Raw genomic sequence first — 15,950 nt, forward strand, 5'->3', positions numbered from 1 at the left:
GAAGCTGTGGTATATGCATATAATGGAATATTACACAGCCATCAAAAAAATGAAATCTTGCCATTTGCAATGATGGGGATGGAACTAGAGGGCATTAGGCCAAGTGAAATAAGTCATTATGTGGAATTTAAGAAACAAAACAGAGGATCATAGGGGAAGAGAGGAAAAAATAAAACAAGATGAAACCAGAGAGGGAGACAAACCATAAGAGACTCTCAGTCATAGGAAACAAACAGAGTTGCTGGAGGGGAGAGTGGGGTGGAGGGATGGGGTAACTGGGTGATGGACATTAAGGAGTGCATGTGATGTAATGAGCACTGGGTATTATATAAAACTGATGAATCATAGGCCTGTACCTCTGAAACCAATCATACATTATATGTTAAATGTATTTAAATTTAAAAATGTTTTAAAAAATAAAAATATAAAATATAAATACACACAAAAAATATTTTTAAAAAATTTTTTTTTTTTAAAGATTTTATTTATTTATTTGACAGAGAGAGAGATAGCGAGAGCAGGAACACAAGCAGGGGGAGTGGGAGAGGGAGAAGCAGGCTTCCTGCCGAGCAGGGAGCCCGATGTGGGACTCGATCCCAGGACCCTGGGATCATGACCTGAGCCGTAGGCAGACGCTTAACGACTGAGCCACCCAGGCGCCCCACACAAAAAATATTTTTCATAACACAATAATGGGCTCACTATTTGTAACAGTTCATAACACCTATGTGCTTTGATGTGATGGTTTTGTCATATGTTATAGTTATCAGGCTCACTACTACTAAACTTCAGGTCCCTTGAAGTCAGGGGCTATGTCTTACTCATCTTTTTAATCCCCCCACAAGATCAAACACACTAGCCTTTGTACAATAGATGCCTAATAATGATTTATTGGTTTAAATTTCATTAAGCAAGTTTAGGAAAAGCTGCCTTGGCAAGACCCTCAGATACCCTAAAATAAGGTGCTGGGATTGACTAATTGGAGAGGGCTGGGGTTGTGTGTTTAGCAGTAATGTTGGTACAGCCATCCTGTTGTCTGTGGAGACATAATCTAGGATTACTAAGAGACATTCATGATACAAAACTCCTCAAAAGTTTCTTGTCCTGGGGCGCCTGGGTGGCTCAGTCGTTAAGTGTCTGCCGAGCCCTGCATTGGGCTCCCTGCTCGGCGGGAAGCCTGCTTCTCCCTCTCCCACTCCCCCTCCTTGTGTTCCTTCTCTCGCTGTGTCTCTCTCTGTCAAATAAATAAATAAAATACTAAAAAAAAAAAAGTTTCTTGCCCTTTTGCCTCCAGAAAGCTTTAACGCTTGAGGATTTCCATTTTTATTGTCTTGATTCTTTGAAAATCCCATTTGTAGACATAATACTCCTCAGTGAGAAAGTGTGAAGATCTAGTGAAGTCTTCACTAGCAGCCAGCATCCCAGGCTGATCTATAGAGGGTTATCCTTCTCATCATTTCTCTCCTCTTTTCCAGAACAAGTGAGATATCTGCAAGCCAACAGCAGAGAACTCAACTCTACATTTGGGTATCCTGTGAGTATTTTTTTTTTTTTAAAGATTTTATTTATTTATTTTAGAGACAGAGCACAAGAGGGGGGAGCGGGAGAGGGAGAAGCAGACTCCCTGCTGAGCAGGGAGCCTGATGCGGGACTCGATCCCGGGACTCCAGGATCATGACCTGAGCCGAAGGCAGTTGCTTAACCAACTGAGCCACCCAGGCGCCCCTATCCTGTGAGTATTAGGCCTCTAGTTACTTCGGAAAGAGGCTATTATTCTCCTCTAATATTCCCCTTTGTGAGGGGGGCAGGAATTCATTGTAGATGTAGATCCTACAACATAGGTTCTATTTTCTTTCAAGCTCCTATACAATGAGGGCTGGTATAGTGAGGGCTCAGAAACCAAAATTAATTCTAGTGACCTAGGCTCAGGAGAGAATATATCTCAGATTTTGGGTTTCATATATAACTTCTAGAAAAGAGATACTGTAGCTTTTTCTTGCACAAAAGAAGTCATAGTCCAACAATTATTTTTCCACTTCGACATCTGTGGCAATACATACAGCTCTAACAGTGGCACGGTTTTCCACTGTTTTCAATATACCTTCATTTATTTTACTCTTCTCCTATTGGTGAACATTTAAATTGTGTCCATTCAGGGGCGCCTGGGTGGCTCAGTCAGTTAAGTGTCCGACTTTTGGTTTTGGCTCAGGTCATGATCTTGGTGTCATGAGGTTGATTTCCACATCAGGGCAGAGTCTGCTTGAGATTTTCTCTCTCCCTCCTTCTCTGCCCCTCCCCTGGCTCACACACACACACACACACTCTCTCTCTAAAATAAATAAATAAACCTTAACAAAAAATAAAATGCTTCCATTCATATCCAGGTGCCCCCTCCAAAAAAACAAATAGTCTCCAGTGTTTTGCTATGATAAATGGTTCTGAATGAACACCATTAATCATAAATTTTATCAGATTTGTGTGAATATATCTTTTTTTAAAAGATATTTTTATTTTAGAGAGAGAGAGAAAGAGTGCAAGAGTGGGAGGAGGGGACGGGGCGGGGGTTGAAGCAGACTCCCTGCTGGGCAGGGAACCCAACGCAGGGTTCTATCTCAGGACCCTGAGATCATGACCTGAGCAGAAATCAAGAGCCGGACGCTTAACCGACTGAGCTACCAAGGTGCCCCTTGTGTGAATATATCTTACGAGAATTTCCTAGAAGTGAATTGGTTGGGTCAAAGGGAAAACACATTAAAAATTGTGATGCATATTGCCAGACTTCCGTCTAAAAAGATTATATCCATTTATATTTCTACCTACAGTAGAGACTGCTATTTTTTCCATATTGCTGCCAGACTAGGTATTATCAATCTTTTTCCTCTTTGCCAGGCTCTTGAATGAAAAATGGTATTTTGTTATCTATCTTTCCTTAATTTCAAGTGAGTTCAATAATCTTTTCATGTTAATTAACCTTTTGTATTTCTTTTTATGGAAAATACCTCTTTGCCCATTTTCTATTAGATTGTTCATTTTTCACTTATTTATTAATAACTCATAAAAGATATATATTTAAAATTCATACTCCAGCACCCATCCTTGCCAACCTCTGCTCCCTATAGGGAATTACTCTTGTTACTTTCTTGTATATTCATCAGTGCTTCTTTGTGTAAATAAAGCAAAGCCACTTTCTTAAACTGTTCTGAACTTTAAAAATATGTCCTGGAGATGTTTTCATAATAGCTTTTTCCTTCTTTTCTTTTTTTACCTGCATAGTATTTCCTATGTATATTTAGCATAATTTATGTAACCAGTTTCTTAAAATTGACATTTGGGTTGTTTCCAGTCACTTACAGTTACAAGCAATGTTTTTATACATGTTATTTTGTGTATGTGCAGCTGTATCTATCTATCTATCTATAGCTATAGGTATATAAATACATATATAGCCATACATATTTGTAGTCTCTGTAGGACATTAGTTTATGATTTCTGAGTTAGAGAGGTTCTGGACGGTAACAGTGTTCAGGGTGTGGCCATGCAAGCAGATTTTCTTCCCCCTTTCTATCTTCTAGACATGTATGAGAGGCACTATAATGCAATAAAACTAGGTTTTGACATCAAACAGACCTGAGTTTGAGCACAGCTCTACTCCTCACTAACTTTGCATCTTTAGGCATGTTTTTTAACCTCTCTGATCTTTAGTTTCCTCATCTATAAAAAGGGCCTAACTCACCTTACATGGTGGTTTTGGGAGTTAGATATAGTTGTGAATAATGTTAGCTCTCTTTCTGCAAGAAACCATTGCCTCTTGAAGAAAGAGTACAAGTCTCTTTCATCTCTGTATCCACAGTTTACATCACAATATTTGGCACATAAACTGCATTTGATAAATATATGCTGAATAAATACCTTTTCTTATGTATCTAACAACCATTTCATTTCCATGGCCCATGGCTGATTTTTCTCCTATTCTCTACTCTTTTCCAGTCCTACTCCTTTTCTTCTTCCCAACCTCTAACTTCTGAATCCCATTATGGCCTTGGCCTTATGTTCTCCTCTATTCCTTCATTTAGCCAACAGTCAGGTTTCACTACCTAAATAAATAAACAGCCCAAACCAAAATCCATCACCTCTAGCACGCTTAAATTTTATCACCTCTGCCAAAAAAGAACTAAACACTGAAGAAATTCATAGTTAAGCAGATGTTCTACATTCTTTAGATATTGCTTCTGGTTTGACGTTTAAGAGTAGAACAGGGAGCGCCTGGGTGGCTCAGTTGGTTGGGCGACTGCCTTCGGCCCAGGTCATGATCCTGGAGTCCCGGGATCGAGCCCTGCATCAGGCTCCCTGCTCAGCGGGGAGTCTGCTTCTCCCTCTGACCCTCCCCCCTCTCATGTTCTCTCTATCTCATTCTCTCTCTCAAATAAATAAAATCTTTAAAGAAAAAAAAAAGAGTAGAACAGAACACTCTGGTTGCCAAGTTAGTAAAGAAGTACTGATATTTCTGTCCTGAGATAGAATCAGCAAGGCTTTTGTCTTTGTTTGCTAAATAAATGCTAACAAGTGGGTAGAAACCTGAAATATGATAATTAGTTATAAAATCAAATGGAAAATCAGTAGTGAAGGCCTGCTGCTTCAGTAAGGCTAAAGATCAGAAAAGGTCTTTGGTTCCAAGTTTCAGAACCATCTGGACTTAGACACTGAGAAATTCAGAGTATCTCATGATCAAAGAAAGCTATTTCTATGTTAGAATAACATTTTCTCAGGGTTAGAAGGGCCAATAGTGATCATTTAGTTAGAACTTCATTCAAGACAGACCTATGAGCTTCTCTGGGATAGATCTTGTTTAATTTTTTTCAGCCTACTAGTATAGCCCAGAACAGGGCTATGAACAGAGCAAGCCTTGAGAAATCTATAGTGTTTGATTGATTATTAACTAGAAAATCATAGAGAAAACACCCAGGAAATCTTAGTTGTAGCTTAGATCTCTAAACTCCTAAGCTCTATGACCAGCTTCTCTTCCCTAGGGAAATAGACAAGCATGTCTTGACTGAAGAGCCTCTCTAGCCCTCCTGGGCAAGTTTTAGCCTTAGGACTGAATGGTTTTGGTTTTCCAAGAGAAGGTCTCCGATGCTTTCCCAAGGCAGAGTCCGGCAAGATTCAACTTGAGCAATATCTATACTCCAGGACTGCATGTGGGTCTTTTCTCTTGTTTTGGCCTTCTACATGGAGAAGGTAGGGGAGAAGCCCTGTCCTGAGGAAATTGTTTGGTTTAAATTGTTATTCTTTTGCTTTTCTTGAGATCTTATATTCAAGCTCTGACATCTAAAGTCAAATGATTGAAGACCCCAAGGTAGAAAGTAAGATGATCCTGTCAGCATCTTGAGATCAGGATTGAAGAGTTAGCAAGTTCCCGTTTTCACTCAGCAAAATCATAGCTCAGACGTAAACCAAAACTATTCAGACTCTCTCAAGACAATTAAAAGGCAACTGACTTCCCAATGCTGACAGGGACCAGTGTAGGAACCTTCAGTGGGCTAAGGTTGAAAGAGTAATTTGCTTTTGGCATCTGACATCCTTCAGCATTAAAAGCAGTATATAGGGGTGCCTGGGTGGCTCACATGGTTAAGCCTCTGCCTTCTGCTCAGGTCGTGATCCCAGGGTCCTGGGATGGAGTCCCACATCTGGCTCCCTGCTCAGCGGAGAGCCTGCTTCTCCCTCTGCCTCTGCACCTCCCCCTGCTCATGCTCTCTCTCTCTCTCTGTGTATCTCTCTGTCTCAAATGAATAAAAAAAAAAAAAAGAAAGCAGTATATAAAGGCACACCAAACTGAATTTGCCAGGCTTAGAATAACTTCATTTGAGAGCTCTGCAGTAGAGCTAATACAAATGGCAGACTTGCCTACTATTTAGGGCTGAGATGGACTAGTGGGTGAGAGGTAAGATGACTCTGAAGGATCTCTGATTCCATGAAAAGAAGGCACTTGGATAGCTACACAAGTGAACTGGGACTCAGGGGACAGCACAGCCCCAACTCTGCAACTGACTCTGTGGTCTTCGGCAAATAACCTCAGTGCCTCAATTTCCTCATCCTCAAAAAGTGATCATATCGCCCTCTCCTCATAGGGTTATTGTGAGGAATAAATAAGCTGCTACATATAAAATGCTTAGAACAGTGCCTTGCATGTAGTAAATATTCAATAAATGTAAGCTTTTATTGTTGATTTTATTAACATTATTATTAATAGCATCAATAAACAAAGAATTCTATGCCTCAAAAAAGGCCCATATTGATCAGCCTTGCATTCTTTGCATTCTCTAGGTCTCCAAGAAAAGTGGGAGACAAAAACTTCTTCCCTCCCTCCCCCTCACCCCATGGTGGAGGAACTATGGCTTTTTCCTGTTTTGAGGAGTGGTCTTGGTGCTTTTTGTTAAGACTGGGAGGTGGGGTCTTTAGTTCCTCTAATTGTGCTTGTTTTCTTTTACTCACAGAACAATACCATCAAGACCTCAAGATACAGTGTCTTTAACTTCTTGCCCCTGAACCTATTTGAACAATTCCAGAGACTTGCAAATGCATATTTCCTCATTTTGCTATTCCTACAGGTATTGACTTTTGGGATCTTTTCCACAGAGCATTTTATCAATATCTCTGTGATCTGATTGTGTAATCAGTTCTTCTCCTCCCTAAACTGAGAAATGTCTCTCTAGATAACAGGCAAATGGATGGCCTGGGAGTGTCAGGCCAGTCCTATAGAGTAACTGTTGTCAGGATTAGGTGGGATGAAACAAATCTCTGCAAAAGGAAGGACACAAGGTCACTGAATCCCAAGGAAGGGGAGCTCCCTCATCATGTCTGCATGGCCCCAGTTCAGCTTGACCACAGGAGGTCACAGACTCTTCACCCCAACCACAACTACAACTCCATTTCTCATTCATTGTCCCAGCCTCCCTGACAGAAAGTTAACATGCAGGAATTCTGAGAAAGAGAATGGTTTAGAACATAAGAATATCAGCACAGGGCAAGGAAGCAGGGCAGGGTCAGCCCAAACTGGGGAGAGAGGGACAGATTGTTTCATTTCCCCTTATGCTGAGGGATAAGGGAGGGGATGTGGTTTTCCAATGTCCACTCTTATCTCCCAGTTCCCCCTACCTCTCACCAGAACCTTCATCATCATCAGAGAAATAGCCCATCAAGACTATTGTAGTGGAGTTTGGGACAGATAGGTGGCAACTTACCATCTCCTATTCTTTCGTCCTTCCTTGGCAATGTTTACTTATATTAACATCTATATTTACCTATATTACTTATATTTCCAAAACAGTGGAAAGCAACTAGGACAGGGGAATTTATTATGAACGTGTAGAGGTGAAAGATGTGGGGGGGTTGCTGGTAGGAAATATATTGTCTTTAAGCTTTCTGAGCCAAGTTTTTCCCTCTTCCCTCTCACAGTTGATTCCCCAGATCTCCTCCTTGGCATGGTATACAACTGTGATACCCCTGATGGTGGTGCTGTCCATAACAGCAGTGAAGGATGCCATCGATGACATGGTGAAGTGACTTCCTGGGCTCCTAGTCCTTCACTGTACCTAGTCCGGTTGGGGGGCAAAAAAGACTTCCCAGAATTACCTAGTGCGAGGAAGAAGCACTGAATGGAAAGAGATGTTTCCTTTCCTTGCTTCTTTATCCATCCCAGAAGAAAATGTAATTCCCTTAGCCTCGAGATTGGTGGTCTATGCATGGCCAGAAAGGGACAGTGCAAGGCCTTTCTCTGTCTTCCACGGCCACCATTTAGCCCTCTTCCAGGCTTTCTTCCAGCTCCTTTTTAATAACCCACCTCTTCCTTCACTTGGCTTTCTCACTTCTTCATTCACTTGGCTTTCTCCAAGTTTGTGCTCATCTTTCTTCCTCCATTCCCCTTCTCCCATTGTTATATTCCTGTTCCTTTCCTCCCTCTGTCCCCTCCTCCCTCTTTGTCCTGTTCTAATTTTCTCCTCCCCTTTCCACATTCCCCTTCTCCTCTCTAGCTCTCCCTATTTTCCATTCCAACTTTCACTTCCATAAGGTATATACAGCTAGGAACCCCCTGGGTTTAGAATACCTTAGGACATAAACAGAGGCCAACTCCTTTCCTGGTCTTGGAGGGAGAAACTGGCTCGCAGTGAGTGCTGCTTGGCATCCTCTTTGCTCCTTACAGCAGGCCTGACATAGAACCGTGAGAATGAGGCCCCAGTACCAAGCCTGCTAGTGGGATTTGGGAAGTCAGACCTGTTGACCTGCCTCCAGCTTCCCTAAGAGAGTCCTTCTGATTTTGCCAGGATAGATTTTTAGACCAAAGTTTTTGAGCTTGATGTTACTCTAGCTTTTTAACTCTGCAACTCTTTTAAATCCATAATTAGCCATGTAGTGGTTGAAATTTTAGTCAAAACTCGGATGTGCAAAAATTTGACTTTATTTCTCTATAACTAAACTCAGTATGTCTCACAACTACCACCCCACCATCCCAAACCTTTTTAATGAGAGCTGAAAGCTAAATTTGCCAATTCAGGATAACCCAGTTACTTCTGGGTTAGAACTTAGTTTCTTTAGGATAAGCATGCTGACAAATTCAAGATTCTCTCTGCCCTCTTCATAGTCCTGCCTTTTTCCCAGGGAGAAATCTCAACTGGAAGTAGAAGATTCATGTGAGCATCAGGACATACCCTGTATTTGTCCCCCTTCTATTTGGTCTTTGAATAGAAGACCTCTGTTGTCTTTCCTTAATGCATCTACTGTAGAAGCTTCTGTGTGGTTGACTGTGGTGGGGATAGGCTTGAGAATTCTTAACTTTTCCTGCTCCTACCAAGGTGTTCACAGGGACTCTAGTCCTGTCCATCATTTTTCATTCTCTCCTCTGTGGCTTTGACTAAGTTGTTTGTTTTCATTCCCACGGGCTTTGGCTTTTGATATTTAAAACCAAGATTTTGTCTCTTTCTTTTCTTTTGGTTCTTTTTCTGACCTCTTTTCCCAGCTTCTCTGAGACAATCAGCCTCTTACCCTGGTTTTAATGGTAGTTAGGCTTGGGAGGTAAAGGAAAATTATAAATAAGGAGAACCACATTGGGTAGTATTTCAGAATACTAACCTTATACATGCAATTTGCTCTATGCCTATTTCCTGAACATTTTCTTGTGTAATTTTAGAAAAGACACCAAAATGACAATCAAGTCAACAACCGTTGTGTTCTGGTGGTGATGAATGGCAGGTAAGTCATAAGGAAACCAGTTTAGGTAGGACCAACTCTGGGAGAGGGTTGTCTTTGCTAAAGCTTGATGGTGTTGGGTACTTTGGAAAGGTAGGACAGTGAAAAGAACCTAAGGTTGAACATAAGAATTTGTTTCTAGATCTAGCATACCCTGAATTTGCTGTGTGACCTCAGACTTCTCTGGGCCTCATATTATCTGTAAAGGAAGATAATATTCTCTACCTTGGAGGATGTTGCAAAAATGAAAATGAAATAATATATATTAAGGTAATTAACAATTTATGACATACAAGCGATTATTGTTAATGCAGTGGTCAGCATGGAGATATGTGTCTTTAGAACATCAGTGGATTCTGGCATGACTTATTGGCCATTCTACTATAGAACCTTTGATCAGGTCATCTTTTTGTTAACAGTCTAAAGAAAGTATTGGCTTAAAAATAATAATAATAATAAAATAAAGTATTGGTGTTGACCTCTTGCTGTGGTGTTTGGTCATAGCTGTCTAAAGTGTTGTCAATGGGTCTGTGTTTATATTTGATGATGCTGTACAAAATCTGAGCAATTTACCTTTGTCAGGAATATAGGGAGGCAGATGTAATTCATATACAAAATAAAATATGGAGACTATTATACGAGATACAAAAAATTATTATAGGAATTAATAAAAATGAGGAATCATAGCTGGTTAAAGGAATCAAGGAAGACTTTCTGGAAGAGCTAATGTCTGTGCTAGGCCTTAAGGGATGGGGAAGAATTCAACAAATAGAGATTGTAAAACAGGAAAAATGACCAGTGTGTGCAGTAACATGATTGTTAATAAGTACAAACCTGAAGGAATTAAAAATTGAAGTCCAGTCTTTGTTCACAGTGGCCTTACAGAACCCCCAGGAGCTGTAATTTTAATCATATAATTCTTTTATGTGAAGTTCTTGGGCATCTAATCCTGTTATTTATTGTGACTGCTGATTCTTACTCGTGGTGGATTATTTCCTCAAGTGTTTTGTTCTGTTGAAGCCTCTCATAAGATACCACCAAAAAAGTCAGTTGTGATTAAAAAGAAAACTTAAAAGAAAGAAAGAAAAAAAAAGAAAAGACAAAACTCAGTATATTAGAAATTTGCAAGGCTAGGGAATTACTGACCAAATGGATTTAGTCAAATGAACTCCTCAAGTAGTTTGAGCACTTAGGTTTTGAAAGGCTATTGGAAAAGAATTTGTCATAGAGTGGTTTTAGGGTGGGAGGTCAAAAATAGGGCCCTGGTTAGACTTTATAAGCCAGTGTTTAATTTAACACTCAGTGAAGCTGGTTGTTGAAATAGTCTGTATTCCAGAAAGTGGCTTTCTTTTTCTAGAACACATGGTTTTGAGTAGAGCTACTATTGATAAAGTTTGCCTGTTTTGCAAGTTGTGATTTCTGTCATTTTCATTTCTCAATAATTTTGGTTACCAGCACATCATTAGTGGAATTTTCTTTGTGAGAATTCTAAATGCCCTGAGTTGAGGTTGTATCCCTTTTGAGGGGTTTGTGTTTGCTTCTGCCAGGTAACTCAAGGATATCACCTACTGAGACCTATTTTGAGGAGTTATACATTTGAATCCCATACCTCACAAGGTTATAAATTCTTAAGGGAGAGTTCTTTACTGTCTAACCCCCAACCCTCCAGAGTAAGATAGACAAACTTTCTTGCCAGTGGGTTAATTTTTTTTTTTTTTTAGATTTTATTTATTTATTTGACAGATAGAGACACAGCAAGAGAGGGAACACAAGCAGGGGGAGTGGGAGAGGGAGAAGCAGGCTTCCCGCTGAGCAGGGAGCCCGATGTGGGGCTCGATCCCAGGACCCTGGGATCATGACCTAAGCCAAAGGCAGATGCTTAACCACTGAGACACCCAGATGCCTCCTGGTTAATTTTTTTTAGACCACCTTTTCCCTAATGGTGTTGCCCTTTCAGAGTCCTGGCTTTATGAGGGGTTCTTAGTTCCAACTCATTGCCTCTCAAGATCCTAAGGCTTCAGGTCCTGTCCCTCAGTGGGCTAAATTAAAACTCAAGTCACTAATTATTAAGATTGGCAATTCCTTACTTCACTTAGAGCAAGAACAGCTTTAGAGCATACTGACTGTTCTGGATTTCAGACCTTTTTTTTTTTTTCCTCCTGGCTCCTTACTTCATGGTAAGCATATCTTTACTTTTGAAAGAATGTTTGCCTTAGCATATCTAGCATTTCTAAATGTTTGTAGTAGAAAAAGTACCAGTATGTTACAGAACTCCAGGAGGTACCACTCATAAAAAACAGAGAATATAATGTGAATGGTCTCCTCTGGAGTCAAAGCACTGCCTTCTCTAGCTCTTGAATCATATTTTCTAAACCAAAAGTTAGAATGCAATGCCTGGAAATTCAAAATGTGCTTATGGCATAACAGGATTGAATATTTTAAGTCAGAAGGGAATATCTTCCCCTCTCCTAAATCTGGGACACATGAGTGTTATAATGTCCAGGAAAAAATTGGTAGTAGTTTGACAGCTCCTATGTAATAAAATATAAGCTTTTAAATCTTTAGGGAAAGCCAGAATGGTGTAGCCCTTCTTGCCAAATTTAGTGGTGAAAATCATGGCAGACAGAATGCAAGAGAACTAGCAAAAGTGAACATGGGATCAAAACAAAGCAAAACAGACATTCAGATATTTTTCTCCAAGTCTTATAGCTACTCTCTTTCAGTACTATAAAGCAGATTTGAAAATTAGTAACAAAATTAGTAAATGTATTGGATTTTATCTGCATTGAAATGACACTTGAAACCAAGGGAAGGAGATACAAGGATATATAAATAGTGGTTTTATAACAAAGTCTTACATTTGTATTATAACAGAGCAAAGTATTATAGCAAATTTTTTGCTATATTGCAATGTATTATAGCAAAGAGGGATGGTGAAGTTGGTTGGGCCTCCAACTCTTGGTTTGGTTCTGGTCACGGTCTCAGGGTTGTGAGAGTGCTTAAGATCTCTCTCCCTCTCCCTCTGCCCTTCTCCCCTGAAAAATAAATAAATAATCTTTGAAAAAAATAATAACAGGCAGAGAAAATTGAATTTGTAATAAGATTTAAAGAAATGTAACCCGGGCATTGGAAGGAAATTATCTAAAAGAAAGAGTGGATTTATATAAAAGAAATTTTTTGGGGGGGGGTGGATAAAAGAAATTTGGCCCTTCTGAAAGAAGCTATCTTCCCAGAAAAGGCGTGAGAAAACCCATGCCTTTGTGTGTCTGGCAAAGTGATGAGGTATGTCATGCCTACAGATAACAAGGCTTCATTCAAAGGTGAAACAAGCAATGGCATCCAGGTGTGCCTTCCCTTTACCAGCTCTTTGGGTGCTTAGCATAATAGAATTGTTGCAAAGAGGTAGCTCATAATTCCAAAATGCTCGTGGCACTGTGTATATCTTGCTTAGTCCCTTATCAGAAAGGAAAGATTTATGGCCTGTATGCAATTGGGGAAATTCAGATACAAAAAAGAGAAAGGGGGCGCCTGGGTGGCTCAGATGGTTAAACGACTGCCTTCAGCTCAGGTCATGATCCTGGAGTCCCGGGATCGAGTCCCGCATCGGGCTCCCTGCTCAGCGGGGAGCCTGCTTCTCCCTCTGACCCTCTCCCCTCTCATGCTGTTTCTCTCTCGCTCACTCTCTAAAAAATAAATAAATAAAATCTTAAAAAAAAAAAAAGAGAGAGAGAGAAAGGAAGAGAACCAGTATTGTTGTAGAATCTGCTCTTACTGCAAGCTGCCTTTTGTGGGAAGTGAGGATTTGAGGGGTCAAAAATAATCCCAATTTTGAGGGCACTTGATGTCATGAGCCCTGGGCATTATATGCAGCTGATGAATCACTAAACTCTACCCTGAAACTAATAATACACTGTATGTTAACTAACTTGAATTTAAAAATAAATAATCCAATTTTAACATAAGTAAATAAAATTGGTGCAGCCGTATGATAGAATGCATTTTTATCTATCAAAAAGAATGAGCCACATCTTCTGTAAGTGCTCTGCAAGACATGTTATTACATGAAAAATGCAAGTGTAGCAAATTATCTATCTAGTGTGTAACTTTTAAATGTATGTGTTGTTTTATTTGGATTGATATTTTCTAGAAAGAAATATAAAAAGTTACTCACAGTTGCTACCTTGAGAAGCAAAACTAAAATCTGGGAAGAGAGGAGAATTTTTCCTTTTATATACTTCTTTATTATTTGGATTATTTTTTTACCATATGCCTATATTACTTTTAGTGAAAGAATGATGTGCATGTATGACTACATATGCCTTTAAGGAGTTTTAGAAAACCCTTATAACCTTAAGTCAAGAAAAATGGGCCCCATTCTTGATTATAGCAAGCATGCATCACAAACCAGTTTGGTTCTCCTATAAGTCTTGATTTCATCTCAGCTTTTTTCTTTCACTTTTTATTTCTTCTCTTGATTGTCAAAGCAGGACTATGGGGAAATTCTCAGAGCAGGCATTTAAGGCTCATTTTCTTACAGGATAAAGGAGGACAAATGGATGAATATTCAAGTGGGAGATATAATAAAACTAAAAAATAATCAGTCTGTCACGGTGAGTACCTCTTTGGGCTGTGGCTTTTTCTTTTTTGGCTTGAGTGTGTACAAAGGAACCCTTTTAGCACTTCCGCTGCCACTGCTTTTGGTGACCTCTGTCTGCCTCACTTTGCATCCAGAGATTAACAGCTCCTGTGGTAAGAAGCTTGTTTTTGTCTGTCTCTCACCATAGCTACAGATAAAGTATGACTAGTTTCAGGGGGGGGCTGTGTGTGGTAGCAGCAGTGGGTCCTAGACAAAGAGAGTAAACCAAATATCTGTAAAATTCTTAGGATGAACATCTGTTCCTGAGGTAACTGCTTTTGTTACACTGTAATATTAAAAGTCTGCCTTCCTGCTTTCCTTATCTTCTCTGACTTTTTTGACCACAGGCTGATATGCTATTACTCTCTAGCAGTGAGCCCTGCGGTCTGACATATATAGAAACAGCAGAACTGGATGGGTAAGTGTTCCTTCCTGATAGTCATTTAAGACAATTGAGCCACCTTAATTTCTCACTGAGGGAGAGCATGATGCAGAGAATGAATATTGTTCTCAGATGGAAGTGCCCAAGATGCTAGAAATATCCAGGTAAGCGAAAAGAGGAGGCCAGGCCCTTGGGACCTCAAGTCTAAGACTGAGCTCTTAACAACAATAAGCATCCACTGGGTGCAGAATCTGGACAAATAAACTCCATATTCTCCTTCTCTAAACTGGAGACACTCTCGTTGTATTCACTACTGCTGAATGACAGGTAAGAGGTTAATAGAACTGTAAAATTTCAGAATAGAGTTCCGAAGTTTGGAGTGGGGAGGATGAGTATGGAGGTAATTATTTACTGATAAAATACCATGTTCTATAAAGGATTTAAGGTAGAAATTCATTAACATGCAAAAGCTAAGGTCTTAGGAGGATAGAGGCCATCTTCAGAGAGCTTGTCCTATGGGGTTTTCTATTGATTACATTCTTACAACTATTCCTCTTGGTGCCCACAAGCTTTTGGAAATGCGGCTTCCATTTTTGTTTCTGTCTCTGTGCATTCCAGTATCAGCAAATGGTTAACTGGGGTTCCTTCATGGGTCCTATAACAATTTATGAAGTGAGGAGTATGTTTAATTGGAAGTGTGTGCAACGTTCTTACCAAGACCTGCTCCTCGTTCTTGAAGGGAGGAGTGCCACCTTCAGGTTGTTTTGTGATGTCTCTTCAGCTTCATCTAGAGCACCTGACCAGCAAGATTTCGTGGATTGGTTAAAGTAGAGATGGTGTGTTGCAGGGAGCCAGGAGAGTGAGCGGGCTAACGCTCGGCTTCCTTGTGGAGCCATCTACCTCAATACTGTCCTTGAGAGAGAACAGCGGAGGTGACTCTTACAGCTCAAAACTGTAGCCCAAGCTCTATTGGCAGTATCTATATTCTAAAATCCCATGACAAAGTGGGAGAAACAGGACCTCTGCTGCTGTTGTGCATGTGTCCTGTGCTCTGGTGACTCTGTACCCTTTGCCTTAGTGAAACCAACCTGAAAGTGAAGCAGGCCATCTCAGTTACCAGTGACCTGGAAGATAACCTCGGGCTACTGTCTGCCTTTGATGGTGAGTTAGGAAGTAGGTTTGCCCACAAACATGTTTATCAGTAGAGGACTGGTTAAATAGGGGGGTGGGAGGATGGGTTGGCCTGGTGATGGGTATTAAGGAGGGCACGTATTGCATGGAGCACTGGGTGTTATGCACAAACAATGAATCATGGAACACTACATCAAAAACTAATGATGTAATGTATGGTGACTAACATAACAATAAAAAATTTAAAAAAAAAGCAAGTACATGTATAGGAAACTTGGAAGGATGTACTTCAAAAGATTAATAGCACTTACCTCTAGGCAATTTTACTTTCTCCTTTCTCCTCTTAGTATTGTATATGTATTTACAAAAGACATATTTTACTTTAGTAATCAGGAAAAAAAACAAATTATTTCCATTTTGAAAAAAATACGAGATTTGCTTTAAGTTAAGTAGTTTTTTAACTTCTTCAGATTCAGAGCTCATATGATCTGGCAGTACTGATGGTGAAAAGTTATCATGTGGGTTTTTATCTCTCTGGATGACCCAGGTCACATACAGAAT

The 15,950-nt window shown here is 40.0% G+C and overlaps 1 protein-coding gene across 1 annotated transcript in view; it reads left to right on the top strand.

The window, feature by feature from the left end:
• LOC102738628 (phospholipid-transporting ATPase FetA-like) overlaps nucleotides 1-15,950 on the top strand; it is an 84,167-nt gene that overhangs the window by 20,605 nt on the left and 47,612 nt on the right. The window contains exons 2-8 of the mRNA XM_081803136.1: nucleotides 1,476-1,534; nucleotides 6,492-6,605; nucleotides 7,453-7,551; nucleotides 9,182-9,243; nucleotides 13,778-13,850; nucleotides 14,224-14,294; nucleotides 15,337-15,419. Coding sequence (XP_081659262.1) covers nucleotides 1,476-1,534; nucleotides 6,492-6,605; nucleotides 7,453-7,551; nucleotides 9,182-9,243; nucleotides 13,778-13,850; nucleotides 14,224-14,294; nucleotides 15,337-15,419 — 561 coding nt within the window. The remainder of the gene's footprint in view (nucleotides 1-1,475; nucleotides 1,535-6,491; nucleotides 6,606-7,452; nucleotides 7,552-9,181; nucleotides 9,244-13,777; nucleotides 13,851-14,223; nucleotides 14,295-15,336; nucleotides 15,420-15,950) is intronic.

This window comes from Leptonychotes weddellii, chromosome 14, assembly GCF_054177405.1.
Source record: "Leptonychotes weddellii isolate Sample4059 chromosome 14, ASM5417740v2, whole genome shotgun sequence".
NCBI classification, from domain to species: Eukaryota; Metazoa; Chordata; class Mammalia; order Carnivora; family Phocidae; genus Leptonychotes; species Leptonychotes weddellii.